Source organism: Rana temporaria, chromosome 5, assembly GCF_905171775.1.
Source record: "Rana temporaria chromosome 5, aRanTem1.1, whole genome shotgun sequence".
In the NCBI taxonomy this organism is placed as follows: Eukaryota; Metazoa; Chordata; class Amphibia; order Anura; family Ranidae; genus Rana; species Rana temporaria.
In genome coordinates, this window is record NC_053493.1 from 161,192,786 (window position 1) to 161,209,320 (window position 16,535).

Consider the following 16,535-nt stretch of genomic DNA (forward strand, 5'->3'; position numbering starts at 1 on the left):
CTTTCACACCGAGTGCGTATTGCAGGCGCTATAGTGTTAAAAATCTGCAAATTGCCGCAAAAGTGCTGTTCTATTGTCCCTTGGGCTTTCACACTGGAGCATTGCGCTAGCAGGACGGTAAAAAAAGTCCTGCTAGCCACATCTTTGGAGCGGTGAAGGCGCGGTGTGTATACTGCTCCTCCACCCATAGGTGTGCGCAGCCTATGGAATTATGGTGTGCACACCAAAGCTCAAACACACATGCGTAATGTGTAATATACCGTATATGGCAGTGGGCAAGTCAGTAGGGCTTTGTCAGCAGGGCAGAGATTGGTGTCAGTGTCTCTTTATCTGTATTATTATTATTTTTTTACAATTTTTATATATATATCTATATATATTTTTTTTAGGAGCCCTGTTGGGCTTTGGTGAAATATCAGTGGTCTAAACAGACCCCTGATGTCTAACTTTTGAGACAGAGAAAGGGACTGAGGACAGAGATTCCCCAGTCCCTTTCTCTGCAGCCAGGCAGCATGGGGAATCTGCACAGTACAGGGTGATTAGGGTGTGCCCAGGCACACCTTACACCCTATGTGCACACGCCTATGCCTCCACCCCTGCTGCCCATTGAAATCAATGGGAGGGACAACGCAGCTATACCGCCCACAATGTGCTGCTTCAGCAGTGCTTGCGGGTGGTTTTAACCCTTTCGTGGCCGCTAGCGGTGGTTAAATGCGCCCCGCTAACGTCCGAAATGCACCGCAAATCCGCTCATAGCGTCGGCGGTAAAAATAGTGGAATTTTAACGCCGACGCTATGGGCGGCTCGTGTGAACGGGGTCTTAAGGGGACCCCATGACTTTTTTAAATGTGTGTGGTCCCACTTCAAAATCTTTACCAGACCCTCGTCAGGGAAAATGGTCTGGTAGAGGTGTTGAGGGGAATTCTCTGGGCTGCTTTGTATATAAAAAAAAGAACACAAATCGGCTTGGAAATACCATTTAGCAGACATAGTTGGGTTTTTTTTCCCTCGAAAAGTCTTTTTAGTGCAAACTGGCCTTTGGTTAGATTTGGGATTTTTCGTTTTTTTTTTCCCATTTGTACAGGGAATATGCAGAAACTGGATTTGGAACGATTTGAGATGCGATTTGACATGTCAAATCGCATCTCAAAATCGGCGGCAATTGTCGGCAATGGCACTGTCCTAATCAGTGCGACGCCGCATCTGCGATTTCAAAAAGTAGTTCCTGTACTACTTTTTGCGATTTAGGGCCAGTAAAATCGCGATTTTGAATTCGCAGCAGTGTGAACCTAGGCAAAATGAAAGATTGATATATATGTTAATGTGGGACCCACAGACACAAAAAACTGTTGGGGCTTTCCCTTAATTTACACCAGTCCTTCAGGCATGAATTCCAAAAAAGTACAGCCTGGAAATTGTCATCATCCAGGTTCCAGACAGCAAGGGATACAAATATTCAGCTTTTAATACACTAAGCTTGCATTTGGAAACGGACAACTTTTCCAGGGTGTAATTTTTCTAATCATTTCTCTTAGCCAAGGTCTTCCAGTCCCCTTATTAAATTTCATTGCCCTTCGCAAAACTCTGAAGTTCAAGGACATTCCTAAGGATCGGTAAGCAAAAATCAACCACATATATAAGCTGAACCAGGATTTGGGAAATGGATATATTAACCACTTAAGCCCCGGACCAATATGCTGCTAAATGCCCAGAGGCGTTTTTACAATTCGGCACTGCAACGATTTAACAGACAATTGCGCGGTCGTGCGACGTGGCTCCCAAACAAAATTCGCGTCCTTTTCTTCCCACAAATAGAGCTTTCTTTTGATGGTATTTGATTGCCTCTGCGATTTTTATTTTTTGCGCTATAAACAAAAATAGAGCGACATTTTGGAAAAAAAAATCAATATTTTTTTACTTTTTGTTATAAGAAAATTTGAATAAACTAAATTTTAGTCAAACATTTAGGCCAAAATTCAGCCACAGGTCTTTAGTAAAAAAAAAAAAAATCGCAATAAAAAAAAAAAAATTAGCTTCCAAGCGGCAACAGTGACACTAATACAGCGATCAGAAAAATGATCGCTTAGTGACACTGGCAATAGGGAGTGAAAGGGTTAACTAGGGCGGTGATCAAGGGGTTAAAACTTTATTAGGGGGGGTACGGGGCTACCCTGGACCTAACACTAACTGGCTGTCACACTGACACTAAATGCAGTGATCAGTACATATATGATCACCGCATTCAGTGACAGTGTGACAGGGGGGTGGGGGGGGGGTTGATCGGAAGGGGTTAAATGTGCCTATGTGTACTGGTGTCAGTGTAGTGTTAGGTGCGACTTACTGTGACTCTTCTCTCATCTCGGCGGTTTGAAAATACCGCCGAGATGAAAGCTGCATCACTTCCTCTGCCTATGTTTACATTTTACAGGCAGAGGAAGTGACACGGCGGCGGCTCATAGGATTGGCTGGAACAGCCGTCCCCTCGAGTCGGATCGCTCCCGGAGGTAAGCCGCCCGCCGCACGCAGCGGAGGGGGTCCCGATCGGACCCCCGACCCGCTAGAATGGCCTGTACGTGCCATTCTGTGGACGTAAATAGTCGTGCGGCGGGCGTTAAGGGGTTAATTGGTGTATTTCCTAAGTAAAATACCCCTTTAATGCATTAGAGCAGCCCTCAAAATTTCCACTCGCCTACTAGCATTTGGCGAGTGGATTTAAGCTGGGGGCGAGTGATGACAGGGCTGCATGACCAATCTCCCTTCAATCTGTGCCTACACTTAGAGTCCCGATGAGATTGGCGGCCGAAGAGGAAAGGTGCATGCTTGGGAAAAGTAGTCTGGTGAGCCGCGCACAGGCAGAGCAGTACACAGGTGCTCTCCTTACAATTCTCATTAAGCCATGGGACCTAACAGTATGACCTCTCTGAGCCTGCCCCCCTCCCCCGGGCCCCGACCAATGTAGCTGGGGAGCAGAAAGTAATGAGTGAGGTGGAGGATTGCAAAAATTACCACTCCGGTGCAGCGCTCACTGAAAGTTGCCCTGACATGAGAGCGGCAGCCTTCTAGTTTGTGCAGTTTTCTTCTCCCTGTGCTCTATGTAAGTGTCCAACAGTTTAGCCTGAGCACTGTGAACAGACTGGTCTCAATGTGTGCTGTGCGCTGTCATTGTGCGCTGTGCTATGGTATCAATGGCTGTGCAGTTGTGTGGATCTCAGTGCTGGATTGTACTCCCTCCTGCTGTGCTGCTGCTCCTCTCCTCTCTGCCAGCCTGAATAAAAGGGGGAAGTGGGGACATGCAAGCGTGGAGCCGCACACACAGGCTCCTGATGATGAGATGAATGGGAGAGAGAGAGAGAGAGAGAGAGGATGGATGGGAGTTGCAGCAAGAGAATGGGGAAGAGACCCAGTTCTAGTGCCCTGTCCCTCTGGTCTGCCCCCAGTGCCCTGTCCCTCTGGTCTGCCCCCAGTGCCCTGTCCCATTTTGTTAAAGTTGTTGTTGGTAATATTAAATTTTGTAACTTGATTCTGCATAAAACATTGTCATTCCATGAGATAATCTACGAGGGCGTGTTTACGGGTGCAATTAGGCGCAGGGCAGTGTATGAATTAGGTGGGGCAACTGGTGGCGAGTAACTCTTGAGGCCTGGCTAGTAGCTCAGGACTAGAAATTTTGAGCCCTGCATTAGAGTATTCTCCAGCTTTCTTACCCGCAGCCTGCCATTGCATGAATTTGCCAAGCCTACGATCTACAAATATTTTTTTAATAACCTGCCACGTGCCTACATACATAACATAGATAGCCCTCTCCTATCCCATCCATTCCACGCAACACATGAAACACCAATAATACTATGAGAAGTTGTGTGGGAGTGCCTAAGCTCTTCACCCCTGCTTTGTGGCTACTGCAGGAAGCATGCAAAACTGTTTACTGGGAAGCTAAGCATTATGGGTATGCTTGCCAATGTGATGACCAACATGCATGTGCTTTAAAGATTCTGTGAGTTGCACAACCATGGATCAGTCTTTATCTACAAGTATTGGTGCAAAACCATCCCTCTGGATTTGTCGCAAGTACGGACTTACATAAATAGATTTTCTCATTCCGAGCCATTAACCACTTCAGCCCTGGAAGAATTGGCTGCCCAATGACCGGGACATTTTTTTGCGATTCAGCACTGTGTTGCTTTAACTGACACGTGCAACGCTGTACCCAAACAAAATTGATGTCCTTTTTTTCCCACAAATAGAGCATTCTTTTTGATCGCCTCTGTGGTTTTTATTTTTTGCGCAATAAACAAAAAATAGCGACAATAAAAAAAAAAAACACACAATATCTTTTACTTTTTGCTATAATAAATATTTAAAAAAAATTTCCTCAGTTTAGGCCGATACGTATTCTACATATTTTTGGTAATAAAAATCACAATAGGCGTATATTGATTGGTTTGCGCAAAAGTTATAGCATCTACAAAATAGGGGATAGTTTTATGGAATTTTTATTATTATTTTTTTTTTTTTACTAGTAATGGCAGCAAACTATGATTTTTATCGGGACTGCGACATTATGGCGGACACATCAGACACTTTTGACACTATTTTGGGACTTATTTTGCCATTTATACAGCGACCAGTGCTATAAAAATGCACCGATTACTGTGTAAATGACACTGGCAGGGAAGGGGTTAAACACTAGGGGGCAATCAAGGGGTTAAGTGTGTCCTGGGGAGTGATTCTAACTGTCGGGGGATGGGCTACCAGTGACACGACAGTGATCACTTCTCCCGATCACAGGGAGCAGTAGATCACTGTCCTGTCACTAGGCAGAACAGGGAAATGCCTTGTATGTTGTTTTGCCTACCCATGCCATTCTGCCAACATATATCGGCGTGAGCCGGTCGGCAAGTGGTTAAAGTATAACTAAAGGCAAAACTTTTTTGTTTTTGTTTTAGACAGCGTAGATGGATTAGAACGCATGTCAGGTTTTTATTGCTGTCTGTGGCCCCCCCCCCCCCCCGTTAGGGAGAGTCACCCTCTCTGTTTGTCTTGTTTACCATTATCATTAAAAGTGAAAGTAAAAAAAAAAAATCCCCAATTTTGGGTTGCCCCCAGAAAAGTAATAGAGGGGAAATCTTCCAATGGGGACAGTAGTTCTGGTGACCTTTGGGTCCCCAAGGAATTCCCTTAATTTGCAGGCATTTCCCCTTACTTCCTGTTTGGCTATGAGACAGGAAGTGAAGGGAAATTTCTACAATGGGACACAGATGGCAAAAAAAAAGTTTAAATATAGTTCTACTTTAAAGCTATGGGGTCTATTCATAAAACATTAGTTGTATTACTGTATATTAGTTGTAGAATGTCAGAAACATTTGTGTAAACTGAACAAAGTTTCATCGTCGTTAATCAGGAGATTAACTCCTGTATTATCAGCTCTATTTAGTGGCCAAAATGTGGTATATTTTCTCATTCATTTTTCAGAAAACAATGTCGCATTTTGGCAGCTGGAGGGAGCTGATGATACATACGTTGAAAACATACACTGAAATTTAGTTGAGCTTTCACAAAATGTTTCTGGACACTGCATTTTTATTAGCCAATAAAGAAAAATCATCTTTTGCTATGTTTTTCAGCATATTTCATCCACTTTTTCTTCTTATTATTCGTTTTTATAATTTTTTTGTTAAGATTAGGGAATCAGGGTTAGAGTTAGGCCCCATTCACACCTAGGCGTTTTTACGCCTGAAACGCACTGCTCACGAACGCGAGAGGGCAGAATTAACATTGTTTCCTATGGTGCCTGTTCACACCTGAACGCCTGAACGCCTGAACACCTGTCGCGCGAAGCTCAAACTAGTCCCGGACCTTTGGGGTTAATTTAATATTATTTAATTTAGTTACATAGTTAGTCAGGTTAAAAAAAAAAAAGACACAAGTCGATCTAGTTCAACCTATGAAAGCGAAGAACAAAAAAAATAAAAAGATCCCATTAATCTCATATGCCCAATCCTATACCCACAGTTGAATTTACTATTTACTTAGGGCCAGATCCACATAGAAATAGATCCGCGCAGCGTATCAGAGATACGCTACGCCGCTGTACCTTACATGGCGGAATTTCAAATCCTCAAAGATTTTGCGCCGTAAGTTACGGCGGCGTAGTGTATCTCTGGCGGCGGAATTCAAATCGGCGATTAGGGGGCGGGTTTCATTTAAATGAAGCGCGTCCCCGCGCCGAATGAACTGCGCATGCGTCGTTCTGAAATTTCCCGCCGTGCATTGCGATAAATGACGTCGCTAGGACGTCATTTTTTTTAACTTAGACGTGAGTTACATCCATCCCGATTCACGGACGACTTACGCAAAAATAAAAAAAAATTCAAATGAAACGCGGGAACGACGGCCATACTTAACAAGGCAAATCTAACTATATGCCGCAAAATACCAGCTTTAACTATACGCCGGAAAAAGCCGACTACAAACGACGTTAGAAAATGCGACGGCCGTTGGGGGGGGGGGGGGGGGGTTTAGGGAAGTAGAAAAAAAAAAGAGGCTAGTAACCATATTAAGCCTATTTCTCCCCACGGGAAAGGAGTTCAGGATCATAATATGTCTGTGAAAAAAAGATAAACGTTGCATTTGCACCAGAAAATAATATAAATATATCAAAAAGAGGAAAAATATATATAAAAAAAATAAAAAATAATCTATATGAAGAAATAACCACATATGATGCGAAAAGGAGACGCTATGGGCGGTTATACAGTGAGCAGGTCTCCCTGTCCTCTGTCGGGGTAGTCCTTTGTTGGCGAAGTCTGAAGTGGAACAAAAAAAAAAATGCGACGGCCGCGCGTACGTTGGTGGATCGACGGAAATAGCTAATTTGCATACCCGACGCGGAAAACGATGAGAACTCCACCCAGCGGGCGCCGAAGTATTGCATCTACGATCCGAAGGCGTACGCCTGTCGGATCGAACCCAGATGCCGTCGTATCTTGGTTTGAGGATTCAAACTAAAGATACGACGCGGGTAATTTGAAAGTGGGCCGGCGTATCAGTAGATACGCCGGCGTACTCTGTCTGTGGATCTACCCCTTATTTGTAATTTGCTTACCCATTATAAAAAAAAATAAAAACATTTTTTTAGTCAGTTAGGGCAAATTGATTTATTGTTAATTGTGATTATTATGTATTTATTTAGTTATTTATGTGTTATTATTTAATTATTGCATTTAAGCAGAAAAAAAACACTCAAAAACGTGCAACAAAACGTGCAACAAAACGTGCAAAATGCATATTTCTATAGGTAAAAAAACACTTAAAAAACAAAGCAATCTGCCTAAATCAAGCTACAAAAGATGCTCCAAAACTTTTTTGTGCTTCAGGCCTTTGGCTTCAGGTGACTCGGAGTGGAGATGTGAACCACATTCATACAGAATAATTGATTTTTTTTTCTCCTCCAGCTTTTTGGAGCTTCGAGCTACAAAACACGCAGGTGTGAATGGTGCCACGAAATGGCCAAGCAACTTAAAAAATGCACCTAAAACAAAGCAAAGGTGAGGCGCTACAACCCAATAAGATGAGGGAATTTTCCTGACCTGCTGGGTGCAGAAAGGCTGAACACAGCTGCAATAGTAATTATAAAAAGATACCGTAATCCGCAACTGTCCAACCAACTGTCCCTGATTTTGAGGGACTGTCCCTGATTTGGAGCAATGTCCCTCTGTTCCTCTTTCCTCCTCATTTGTCCCTCATTTTGGTCTGATCTATATAGTTGTATATAAAATGCACTTTTTATCTTTCAAAATGTATTTCCCAGTGCCAAACCTTTCATCCAAATTCTAAATTGCTGCATTTGTAAACTTTAAAAGCCAATATAAAGGAATAGTAGTGGTAAAAAAAAGCCCTTATGAATTTAATTAATTTTTTTGTTAATTCTCCTTTCAGGGGGTGTAGCAGGGGGCGTGTCCTATGCCTACCTATGTTTTCTAGTAGGGGTCCCTCATTTCCATCTCAAAATGTTGGGAGGTATGCACAACTCTTAAAAGTCTTCAGAATTTATTGGTTCTCCATAAAATAGGGTGACCAGACATCCCCGATTTCTGGGGACAGTCCCTGGATTAAGGACACTGTCCCCGAACCAAGTCTGTCCCCGGTTTTGTCCCCGGATTGGATTTGAACAGGGGCTTGGGCAATTTCAAAGACAGTCGGTGCAGAATTAAAAAAAATTATCTGAATTACACACCCCCGCTCTGCCGCTCCTACTAGCTATGGGGGGCATATTTTTTCCCATTATCTGATTATCATGGGCTGGTCGGAGCGAAGGTAATATTTTTTCAGTTTCGGGTGCACGCCCATTCAGCCCCACTCGCATGTTCTTCTGCCTTGGCTCAAGTTCAGGCCAGCCGCCTGCTTATCTCCTTGCCTTCCCTGGCAGAGTTATCTTCCTCCGCTCCCCACACAGTAGTAGCTGGGGCCCACAGAGTAAGACTTCACAGGCTGCGACGGGCAGAGAGTCGCTGATTGCCGCCATTACTAGTAAAAAATAAATATGTCCCCGGATTTCATTTTAAAAATCTGGTCACTTTACCATAAAAGGCACAGTATCGAGACAGAAAAAGGAACACACAATTCAGCCTTATTGGCTTTGTTCAACTACAACCAAAATGCACCTACCTGAAGAACAAACTTTGGCAATATGGAACTGCCATGTCCGTTTGTCACTTGAGGGGTTACTTTCATATTACTAGTCCAACCTGTCAAAATAATTATTGATATGTGTTAAAAAAAAAAATTTTGATCAAAACGACCATGCTAAAAAGGTTATGGACAATTTATTATTGGTAAAATACCATATACAAGGAAAGAATTAAAATATAATACATCATTTAAATAAAATGCATAAAAAAAATATATTACACATGAATATGTTAACCATTGATATATCATTTTCACAAGATTCCTGTTTTAACCCTATTTAAATAGTAATATGTAGTAGGCAAGTTAACGGTGCTCACTGTGCGTAGATCCAGGTGTTAATTAGAAGTAGCACTATAAGGCCCCTTTCACACTGGGGTGCGGTGGCGGTAAAGCGCCGCTATTTTTAGCGGCACATTACCGTCGGAATTGCGGCAGTATTCGGCCGCTAGCGGTGCGGTTTAACCCCCCCGCGCTAGCGGCCAAAAAGGGTTAATACTGTCCGCAACGCCACGGTTTCCCATTGCTTTCAATGGGAAGGAGCGGTGGAGGAGCGGTAAACACACCGCTCCAAAGATGCAGCTAGCAGGACTTTTGGAGTGGTCCTGCTAGCACACCGCTCCAGTGTGAAAGCCCTCAGGCTTTCACACTGGAGAAAAAGCAGCCGCTGTTTCAGGTTGGTTTGCAGGCGCTATTTTTAGCGCGATAGCGCCTGCAAACCGCCCCAGTGTGAAAGGGGTCTAAAACATATCGGGACGGATTTATTAAGCAAACAAATTTACTGGCTGCAAATGTTGGTGATGTCTTGCTCTGATGCTCTCTTCCATGTATGTTTGGTGCATGCTAGACATCACCATCTTGAAACATAGCTCCACTCCAGGGAGAAAGCCTCGCATTACTGTGTGGAGTTACAGACAGAAGAACAGGAAGTGAGAATTTCTCAGAAGAAATAAGAACATTTAAAAGCAAAATCGAAGGATGAGGTAAGTGAAGGAGGACTGCACTAAGGTAAAGGGATTTTTTTTTTACCTTTACAACCCCTTTAAGAGTCCTTTCACACTTACAGTGTTACCGTCGTTTTAGAGGCGCTTTTCGGGTGCTAGCGGGGAGCTTTTAACTCCCACTAGCGGCTGAAGACCGCAAAGCACAGCTGCCGAGGCGCCTTGGCGGAGCTTCCTATTGGCATGGGCACTCCCAATCCCAATAAAATACATTTACATTTTTGGTTATAACATGACAAAATGTGGAAAATTTCAAGTGGTATGAATACTTTTTCAAGGCACTGTATCTAGTCAAATGCAAAATCTGCAAAGGTGTCCCGGTCCTGCCAATGATCGCAAATCAGGGTGGCTGGAGGTGCTGACAGGGCTGGAGGAGATGTAGAGGCGATCCTCCCCCCAAGCTGACATCACTTCTGTCCTCTACCTACGGGATCCCGGAACTTCTCCTCCAGCCCTGTGAGCACCTCCAGCGGCCGTGATTTTCTATTATTGGTGGGACACCTATGCAGATTTTGCATTTGGACAGATATGTACTTCAAGTTCTAACATTTTTAATAAACTGCCCATTAGATGGCGCTATTCCTTTTCTATACACACACACAGGAGCGGTGGGGGGAAATCGCATGCGTTTCAGACAGGAATCATACTGCATTCCTGTTCAAATCCCATGCGATTCTTTGCAGTGCGATCTGTGCCCATTTATTTTGTATTGACTCAAACTGCACCTCAGAGTAGCGGTGAGTACAAGACCGAAAGTATCAGTACACGCTGATAAAAAAAGGGTATCGAGGCAACCTTAGTTATAACACCTGTCAGGTTTTTTTGCCCACCTATGTCCCATTGGGGAGATTTCCCTTTACTTCCTGTCCCATAGCCAAACAGGAAGTAAGAGGAAAATCCCTCCAAAGTGAAGGAATCCCTAGTTGTCACCATGGTCACAAGAACTAGGGTCCCCATTGGAAGATTTCCTCACTATTCCTGTTCTGGGGACAACCCAAAATGTGGCATTTTCTTTTACTTTCACTTTCAGTAAATGGAAACGACGAATGAGATCATTATTAACCGCTTGCCGATCATGATACTGCGGCAGGTCGGCTCGGTAGCTGTACGTCGGCCCCTTCAAGCGTGATAGCAGGCACGTGCCCGCTGCACAGTGGGGTGGCCGATGCTTGTGACCGGCTGTCGCGATGACCGCTGGCCACGAGCGGCAGAACAGGGACGTGCGTGTGTAAACACACATCCCTGTCAGTGGCGGCCCGTCCATAGGGGGCGCATGGGCGCCGCCCCCCCTTTCCCCAAAGACAGTAAAAAAAAAAAAAAAAAAAATGAAAAAATAAAAAATTTTTTTGGGCCCTTTAAGAAAAAAAAAAGGTCCTTTAAGACGGTGCATGTTCAGGGTGAGCGCCGGTCAAAGACTCAGAGCACTGCTATAGCATCATTGAAGCGTCATGCCAATGCAGCAGGCAAGACGCTTCATTTGCAGTTTTTTTTTAAGCTCTGTGGCTATGTGCTGTGCGCCATGAGCCAATCACTCTCCAGTGTCTCCACTCTCCTCTCTAATTGGGTCCTGCTGCTTCCTCACTGCAGAAGGAAATGGGCGGTGCTTTCCCCAGGGCAGTGTTACTTCGCTTTTGACTCCAGGAGGACTCTAAGGTAAGAAACTTTATTAAAAACACTTTATTTGTCTCATTGTCTGTCCTGTCCAGTGTCCCTGTCCATCCCATCATGTCCAGCACCTTGTGCTGTATGCTCAGCCTGTACTGTGATCGGACTGAGAGAGGACAGGAGGGAGGGGGGAGGGTGCCGTGCTTCACATCTCCTGTATGTGTGTGAGGGCTTAGAGTGCCTGCGTCCTGCAGCTGTGCTTTACAGATCTCTTATCTCTGTCTGTCTATCTATCTGACTGTCCTGCCTGTCCCCCCCTCTCTCTCTCTCTCTCTCTCTCTCTCTGTCTGTCTATCTGTTTAATTATCTATCTATCTATCTATCTATCTATCTATCTATCTCTCTATCCATAGCTCTATGTCTCTATCTATCTATGTCTCTATCTATCTATCTATCTATCTCTCTCTCTCTCTATAGATCTATCTCTCTCTCTCTCTATCTATCTATGTCTCTATCTATCTATGTCTCTATCTATCTATCTATCTATTAGCTACCTCTGTCTAATTATCTATCTATCTATCTATCTAATTATCTGTCTGTCTATCTATATCTATCTGTCTGTTTAATTATCTATCTATCTATCTATCTATCTATCTATCTATCTATCTATAGCTATCTGCCTAATTATCTATTTATCTATCTAATTATCTATCTATATCTATCTGTCTGTCTGTTTAATTATCTATCTATCTATCTATAGCTCTATATCTCTATGTCTCTATCTATCTATCTATCTATCTATCTATCTATCTATCTATCTATAGCTATCTGCCTAATTATCTATTTATCTATCTAATTATCTATCTATATCTATCTGTCTGTCTGTTTAATTATCTATCTATCTATCTATCTATCTATCTATCTATCTATCTATAGCTCTATATCTCTATGTCTCTATCTATCTATCTATCTATCTATCTATCTATCTACCTATCTATCTATTTGTCTGTCTATCTAATTATCTATAGCTAGCTGTCTGTCTGATTATCTATCTATCTATCTATCTATATCCATCTAATTATCTATCTATATCTATATATCTGTCTGTTTAATTATCTATCTACAGCTCTATCTATCTATCTATCTATCTATCTATCTATCTATCTATCTATCTATCTATCTATCTATCTATCTATCTATCGCTCTCCCTCTCTCTCTCTCTTTCTCTGTCTCTCTCTATCTGTTTAATTGTCTATCTATCTATCTATCTATCTATCTATCTATCGCTCTCTATCTAATTATCTATCTATATCTGTCTGTCTGATTATCTATCTGTCTGATTATCTATCTATCTATCTATCTATCTATCGATCTATCTAATTATCTATATCTATATGTCTGTCTAATTATCTATCTATCTAATTATCTATAGCTCTATCTCTCTCCCCCTCCCTCCATCTATCTATCTGTTTAATTATCTATTTATCTATAGCTCTATCTAGCTATGTCTCTCTCTCTATCTATCTATCTGTCTGTCTGTCTATCTAATTATCTATCTAATTATATATAGCTCTATCTCTCGCTCCCTCCCCCTCCCTCTATCTATCTATCTATCTATCTATCTATCTATCTATAGCTATCTGCCTAATTATCTATCTATATCTATCTATCTATCTATCTATCTATCTATCTATCTATCTATCTATCTATCTATCTATCTATCTATCTATCTATCTATTTGTTTTATTATCTGTCTGTCTATCTATCTATCTGTCTCTCTGTCTGTCTGCAGGTCCCATTGTCTGCGGGGGGGGGGGGGGGGGGTTGACTGGGGTTTTGTTTGCGCCCCCCCAAAAAAATAGAGCACCAGCCGCCACTGATCCCTGTTCTGTTCTGAGAGGAGATGCAGATCGTGAGTTCCTACAAGCTGGGAACCACCATCTGTCGTTTCCTATAGTGAGTCCCATCCCCCTACAGTTAGAGCACACACTAGGGAACACAGTTAACCCCTTGATCGCCCCCTAGTGGTTAACCCCTTCCCTGCCAGTGACATTTACACAGTAACCAGTGCATTTTTATAGCACTAATCGCTGTATAAATGCCAATGGTCTCAAAAATGTGTCAAACGTGTCCGATATGTCCGCCATAATGTCGCAGTACCGATAAAAAAAAAAAAAAATCGCAGATCGCCACCATTACTTGTAAAGAAACAAAATAAAAATGTCATAAATCTATTTTGTAGGCCGGATTAAGAAAGAGATACGGATTTTTACGCGAGGAATATGCAAATGAGGAGTTACGCCGATTCAGAAACGAACGACCGCCCGGCGCTTTTTTTTTACGTCATTCGCGTTAGGCTTTTTCCGGCGTGTAGTTACCCCTGCTATATGAGGCGTAGCTAATGTTAAGTATGGCTGTCGTTCCCGCGCCGAGTTTTGAAATTTTACGTCGTTTGCGTAAGTCGTTCGCGAATATGGCTGGACGTAATTTACGTTCACGTCGAAAGCAATGACGTCCTTGCGACGTCATTTAGAGCAATGCACACTGGGATATTTTACGGACGGCGCATGTGCCGTTTAAGTAAAACGTAAAAAACGCGGGGTCAACAGAAATTTTAATAAAACACGCCCCCTACATCCCCATTTGAATTATACGGCCTTACGCCGCAACACATACGTTACACCGCCGTAACTAAGGGCGCAAGTTTTTTCTGAATAAAGAACTTGCGCCCAAAGTTAGAGCGGCGTAACGTATAGGAGATACGTTACGCGGGCCGGACAGATACGCCAATGTATCTGAATCCGGCCCTGTAACTTTTGCGCAAACCAATCAATATAAGCTTTTTGCACTTTTTATTACCAAAAATATGTAGAATACATATCGGCCTAAACTGAGGAAAAAAATGGCTTAAAAAAAAAAAAATGGGGCAATTTATTACGGCAAAAAGTACAAAATAGTGGGGTAGATTCAGGTAGTGCCGCGCACTTTTTACGGAGGCGCTGCGTTACGTTTTTATGCTGCGCCTCCGTAAATTACTTGCGCTACTCTTGATTCAGGAAGCAGTAGCTCCGTAATTTGCGGAGGCGCTCCATAAAAATGGCCGGCGTAAGCGCACGTAATTTAAATGATCCCGTAGGGGGCGTGGATCATTTAAATTAGGCGCGTTCCCGCGCCGAACGTAGTGCGCATGCTCCGTCGGGAAACTTTCCCGACGTGCATTGCGGCAAATGACGTCGCAAGGACGTCATTTGCTTCAAAGTGAACGTAAATGGCGTCCAGCGCCATTCACGATTCACTTACGTAAAATTTAAAATTCGCGACGCGGGAACGACGGGTATACTTAGCATTGGCTGCCCCTGCTAATAGCAGGAGCAGCCTTACGCAGAACCCGACGAATGCAATCGACGTAAAATGCGTACGCAGGGCTCGCGTAGGGTTGTGAATCGGCGTTAGTATGCAATTTGCATACTATACGCTGACCACTACGGGAACGCCACCTAGCAGCCATCGCAAGAATGCAGCCTACGATACGATGGCATAAGAGCCTTATGCCAGTCATATCTTAGGCTGCAGTCGGCGTATAGAGTGCTCTGAATCAGGAGCAGTCGATACGCCGGCGCAACTAAGCAATTGCGCTGCGTAACTATGGTTACGCAGACGCAATTGCTTTCTGAATCTACCCCAGTGTGTTTTTTTCAAACTTGACGCTCTTTTTTTGTTTGTAGCGCAAAAAATAAAAAACGCAGAGGTGATCAAAAGAAAGCTCTATTTGTAGAAAAAAAAAAAGACGTCAATTTTGTTTGAGTACTATATCTCACGACCTCGCAATTGACAGTTAAAGCGACGCAGTGCCGTATCGCAAAAAAAATGGCCTGGTCATTGAGCAGTTAATTCTTACGGGGCTGAAGTGGTTAAGAAAAACTAAGCAGTTATAGATAAGTATTATTTCCTGTATGATGATCAGGTTTATACAGGTACCGTACCTCCCAGATGTGCCCTGAGGGCAGTATCTGATCTGACTACAGAATTCCATGCCGTGCGCTCCTTGTGGATGAAATCTCTGTAGTCACCCTCCATGGATCTCTGTCTGGGGACACAGAGCTGGTGTTGTGTCGGATTGCTGATCGCTCCTCTAGGTGGCGCTGTTTTACACCTATTGCTCTGCCAGTGGGCAGTGCGCTCCCAGGGGTCGCTGTTGCCGGGCTTCACATCGCTCTGGTCGGCCAGACATGGGATGCTTTTCCCGGTCCCGGGTCTTAGATCGGCATCCGCTCCAGCACTCATAAAGCCCGAGCACGGATCGAGCAAAGGCACGTCATCCCGGAGTGGGTTCAGGCAGTATCCGGACATAGCAGGAGAAGTGGAGTGTGGATTCCATCTCATAGATGGGGGCGGGGCGGTCACATTGCTGGTCTTAGTACCGAGCTGATCATTTATTACCATGGCTGAGCCTGATGGTGACAGATTGAGTCTTTATCCTTTACCGGAATCCAACTAATAATCGCCCCCCTATGAAGGAATACTCTCCATTAAAGTGCAGCACCACTTTCTAGATCTCTTGTCTTCCCTTCTAGCGTGACAAGTGGTTGCTAGGAGACGAACGACGCTGACAGGCCCCGCCCTCCCACTCAGCAGTCCTGAATCATAAACAGCCCCCTCCTCCCTCTATATGTGCCTGCGCCTCTTCCCTCCTCTGCAGACACTGGGGTAGATTCAGATAGATTAGCGGATCTTTAGATCCGTGTAATCTATCGGATTTACGATCCGCTGGCGCAAGTTTTTGAGGCTAGTGCTGTATTCAGAAAGCACTTACCTCAAAACTTGCGGTGGCGTATCGTAAATCCCCCGGCGGAATTCAAATTCCGCGGGTAGGGGGCGTCTACAATTTAAATTAGGCGCGTCCCCGCGCCGATCCAACAGCGCATGCGCTGTCCGCGATTTTTCCCAGCGTGCATTGCTCCAAATGACGTCGCTAGGACGTCATTGGTTTCGGCGTGAGCATAACTTGTGTCCGGCCGTATTCTGAATCGACTTACGCGAACGACGTAAAAATCCAAAACTCGGCGCGGGAACGACGGCCATACTTAACATAGGATACCCCTCACATAGCAGGGGTAACTATACGCCGGAAAATGCCGAACGCAAGCGACGTAAAAAAAAAGCGACGGGCGGGCATTCGTTTCTGAATCGGCGGAACTCCTCATTTGCATATTTGTCGCGTACAAAAAACGAAACGCCACC

The 16,535-nt window shown here is 43.8% G+C and overlaps 1 protein-coding gene across 1 annotated transcript in view; it reads right to left on the reverse strand.

The window, feature by feature from the left end:
- The window catches only part of SPATA48 (spermatogenesis associated 48), a 146,420-nt gene extending 130,521 nt beyond the window's left edge, over positions 1–15,899 (reverse strand). The window contains exons 1-2 of the mRNA XM_040353319.1: positions 15,278–15,899; positions 8,668–8,747 (exon numbers count right to left, since the gene is read on the reverse strand). Coding sequence (XP_040209253.1) covers positions 8,668–8,747; positions 15,278–15,737 — 540 coding nt within the window. The 5' untranslated portion in view covers positions 15,738–15,899. The remainder of the gene's footprint in view (positions 1–8,667; positions 8,748–15,277) is intronic.
- Between the last annotated feature and the right edge of the window lie 636 nt (positions 15,900–16,535).